The sequence below is a fragment of the Penaeus monodon genome, chromosome 12, assembly GCF_015228065.2.
Source record: "Penaeus monodon isolate SGIC_2016 chromosome 12, NSTDA_Pmon_1, whole genome shotgun sequence".
In the NCBI taxonomy this organism is placed as follows: domain Eukaryota; kingdom Metazoa; phylum Arthropoda; class Malacostraca; order Decapoda; family Penaeidae; genus Penaeus; species Penaeus monodon.
Genome location: NC_051397.1, coordinates 46,924,371 through 46,926,870, shown reverse-complemented (window position 1 = coordinate 46,926,870; position 2,500 = coordinate 46,924,371). Strand labels below are relative to the sequence as shown.

The window sequence follows — 2,500 nt, the reverse complement described above, 5'->3', positions numbered from 1 at the left end:
TGAATCTAACACATTGATCTCATAAAGCGATATTAAATGAATGACACCTACTTTCATGAAATACTTATTATTTATGAAGAAAATAATTAATATTAAAACAAAATAAGTTTCTTTCATAAAGCTATACAAATTAAATGGCACATATCTTCACTGATTCCATGTGACTTTTGAAGAAAAGTAGATAAACAAAATGCCATTAAAAGAAACGATTAGAAGTACAGTATATTGGGAAAGACAGAAAATCCAATACATTACTAAACCAAAAAAATCCAAAACAGTAAGGAAAAAACTCTGCTTTTCACCTTGAAGAATTCCTCAAGAACCGATCCCTTGAGAATTCCCAGACGATGCTTGCCGATCCTCTGAATATCATCGAGGGAATCGAAGGGAAGGTCGTTTCCCTGCACCGTCAGGAAGGAGACGAGGGTGGCCGAGTACGCTGCCACCACGACCACCCCGACCATGTACGCGATCCAGAACACCGCCCGGAGGATGCTCACCTCTGGCGTTACGGTCCATCCTGAGGCGGGGAAGTGAAGTGCGTGGGGATGCGCATAGGTACATGGGAGTGAAGGTAATGTGGTGTGTTTACCTTTATTAATGGGAAGGTAAGTACCTCTCGTGTTGGTATTTATATCATGTACGCTGAGGTGCATCTAGATACACTGTGCTGTTATGAAAGACATGATTACGATGAGAAAGATAATTGTTTGTGTCTGTCTGGTTATCACGGTTGCATGCGTTACTGTTTTGTGAAAATTGTATTATGCTTTTTCATCAAGTAAATCATGTGATTTAATAGGATAAACGAGTTCTCGTTAATTCCAGATGTATCCCTCCATTGAGCCCTTTTAGACAATAATAACCACAGTGAGTCTTGTTAAAATACTATCTTGAATCTCGAAAATCAAAACTTTCCCCAAACTGATGCAGCTCTATGTAAAGTTATCAATATTAAAAATGATAACTTCGTCAAACTCAGTTAAACGCACCTAATGCATTTACGTTTCATAACGTCTTTTTATAACATGAAATATTGAGTGTATATATATAAATATACCTGTTGATAAGAGGGATTTTCATGAGCCAGCTTGACATTAAGCCTCTGCACGTTACGAATATACAAAACGAGTATATAACAAGCTAAACTGAAGATTTTTTTTATAGAAAAAACAAAACAAAAAAAAAAACGTCATCCTCTGAATCATCCTGACACTTGCCTAGGCTTTTCCCTGTGTGGAATCTACGGAGCCTTCCGCCACATTTCACTTAATTACAAAGCCGTGTGTCCAGATCATTCAAAAAAATTAATTTCACGGATACACTTAAACAAATGAAATGCCAAATAAAACAGAACTATATATAAAAAAACAAAACTTTATCTCGGCCTCCCATACCCTGCTGGGTGATAGCGGCCCACATCACCATGGATGAGTCCGACTTCCAGTCTCGAAAACGCTGCAGTTGATTCGAGGGCGTCTTCGATCTCTCCTCCCGCCGGCAGTACCACGTTGCTATCGCCCAGAACAGGATCCCCAGCAGCACCAGCGCCAGGAGCAGACACACCCACAGCCCCACCGAGAAAGGCCGAGTGTAAGAGGTCCAGGACACGGAAGCTCTCTCCGGAGGGCGGGCGAAGATGCGATAGCTAAGGATGATGACAACACAAGACATACAGATCAGTAATTCTTATTGACGAAGACGTTTGTGAAAAAAAAAGAAAAATAGAAGAAGAAGAAGAAGAAGAAGAAGAAGTAGAAGAAGAAGAAAGAAAGAAAGAAAGAAAGAAAAAAACACCATATGCTTATCGTCCACATTAATCACGAACATCAAAACCTATTCGGACAGTCATATGTATATGCATATTTTCCTCTGTTACAGTATACCCAAGTACAACTACATCAACGTGCATGAGTGGTAAATGCTCACGTATCTTCCACTGCTAATCAATATCGACGAACCATGGGTAGTAGTTAGGGACAAGAATACTCATACGTACTACTTTATTTATTATTACTATCACTGTCATTATTATTATCATTGCTATTATTACCATTGTCATCATTATCATTATCCTTATTAGTTTTATTATCGAGATCATTATCGTTATTAATTTTAATCTCAACATCATTATCATACTTACTATTATCAGTATTTATATTAATATTATCATTATCATTATTATCAGTATTATTATAATTGTAATAATAATTATCATTATCATTATTATCATAATCATTATCATCATTATGATTATGATTATGATGATGATGATGATTATTATTGTTGTTGTTGTTGTTGTTGTTGTTATCAGTATCATTATTATTATAGTTATCATTATTGTTATCACTATCAGAATTATTATCATTATATTTGTTATTATCATTATCATATTTGAGCATTAATATCATTACTATTATCATTATTATTATCATAAAAATTATCATCCTCATCATCATCACCATCATCATCATTATTAAGGTAATTATTAATATTATCA

General features: G+C 35.5%; 2 protein-coding genes across 2 annotated transcripts in view; both read right to left on the bottom strand.

The window, feature by feature from the left end:
* The window catches only part of LOC119579735 (glutamate receptor-like), a 1,285-nt gene extending 629 nt beyond the window's left edge, over positions 1-656 (bottom strand). The window contains exons 1-2 of the mRNA XM_037927634.1: positions 617-656; positions 303-520 (exon numbers count right to left, since the gene is read on the bottom strand). Of these exons, the coding sequence (XP_037783562.1) occupies positions 303-520; positions 617-656 (258 nt within the window). The remainder of the gene's footprint in view (positions 1-302; positions 521-616) is intronic.
* A 662-nt stretch (positions 657-1,318) lies between these two features.
* Positions 1,319-2,500, bottom strand: part of LOC119579734 (probable glutamate receptor) — a 6,084-nt gene continuing 4,902 nt past the window's right edge. The window contains exon 5 of the mRNA XM_037927633.1: positions 1,319-1,648. Within this exon, the coding sequence (XP_037783561.1) occupies positions 1,357-1,648 (292 nt within the window). The 3' untranslated portion in view covers positions 1,319-1,356. The remainder of the gene's footprint in view (positions 1,649-2,500) is intronic.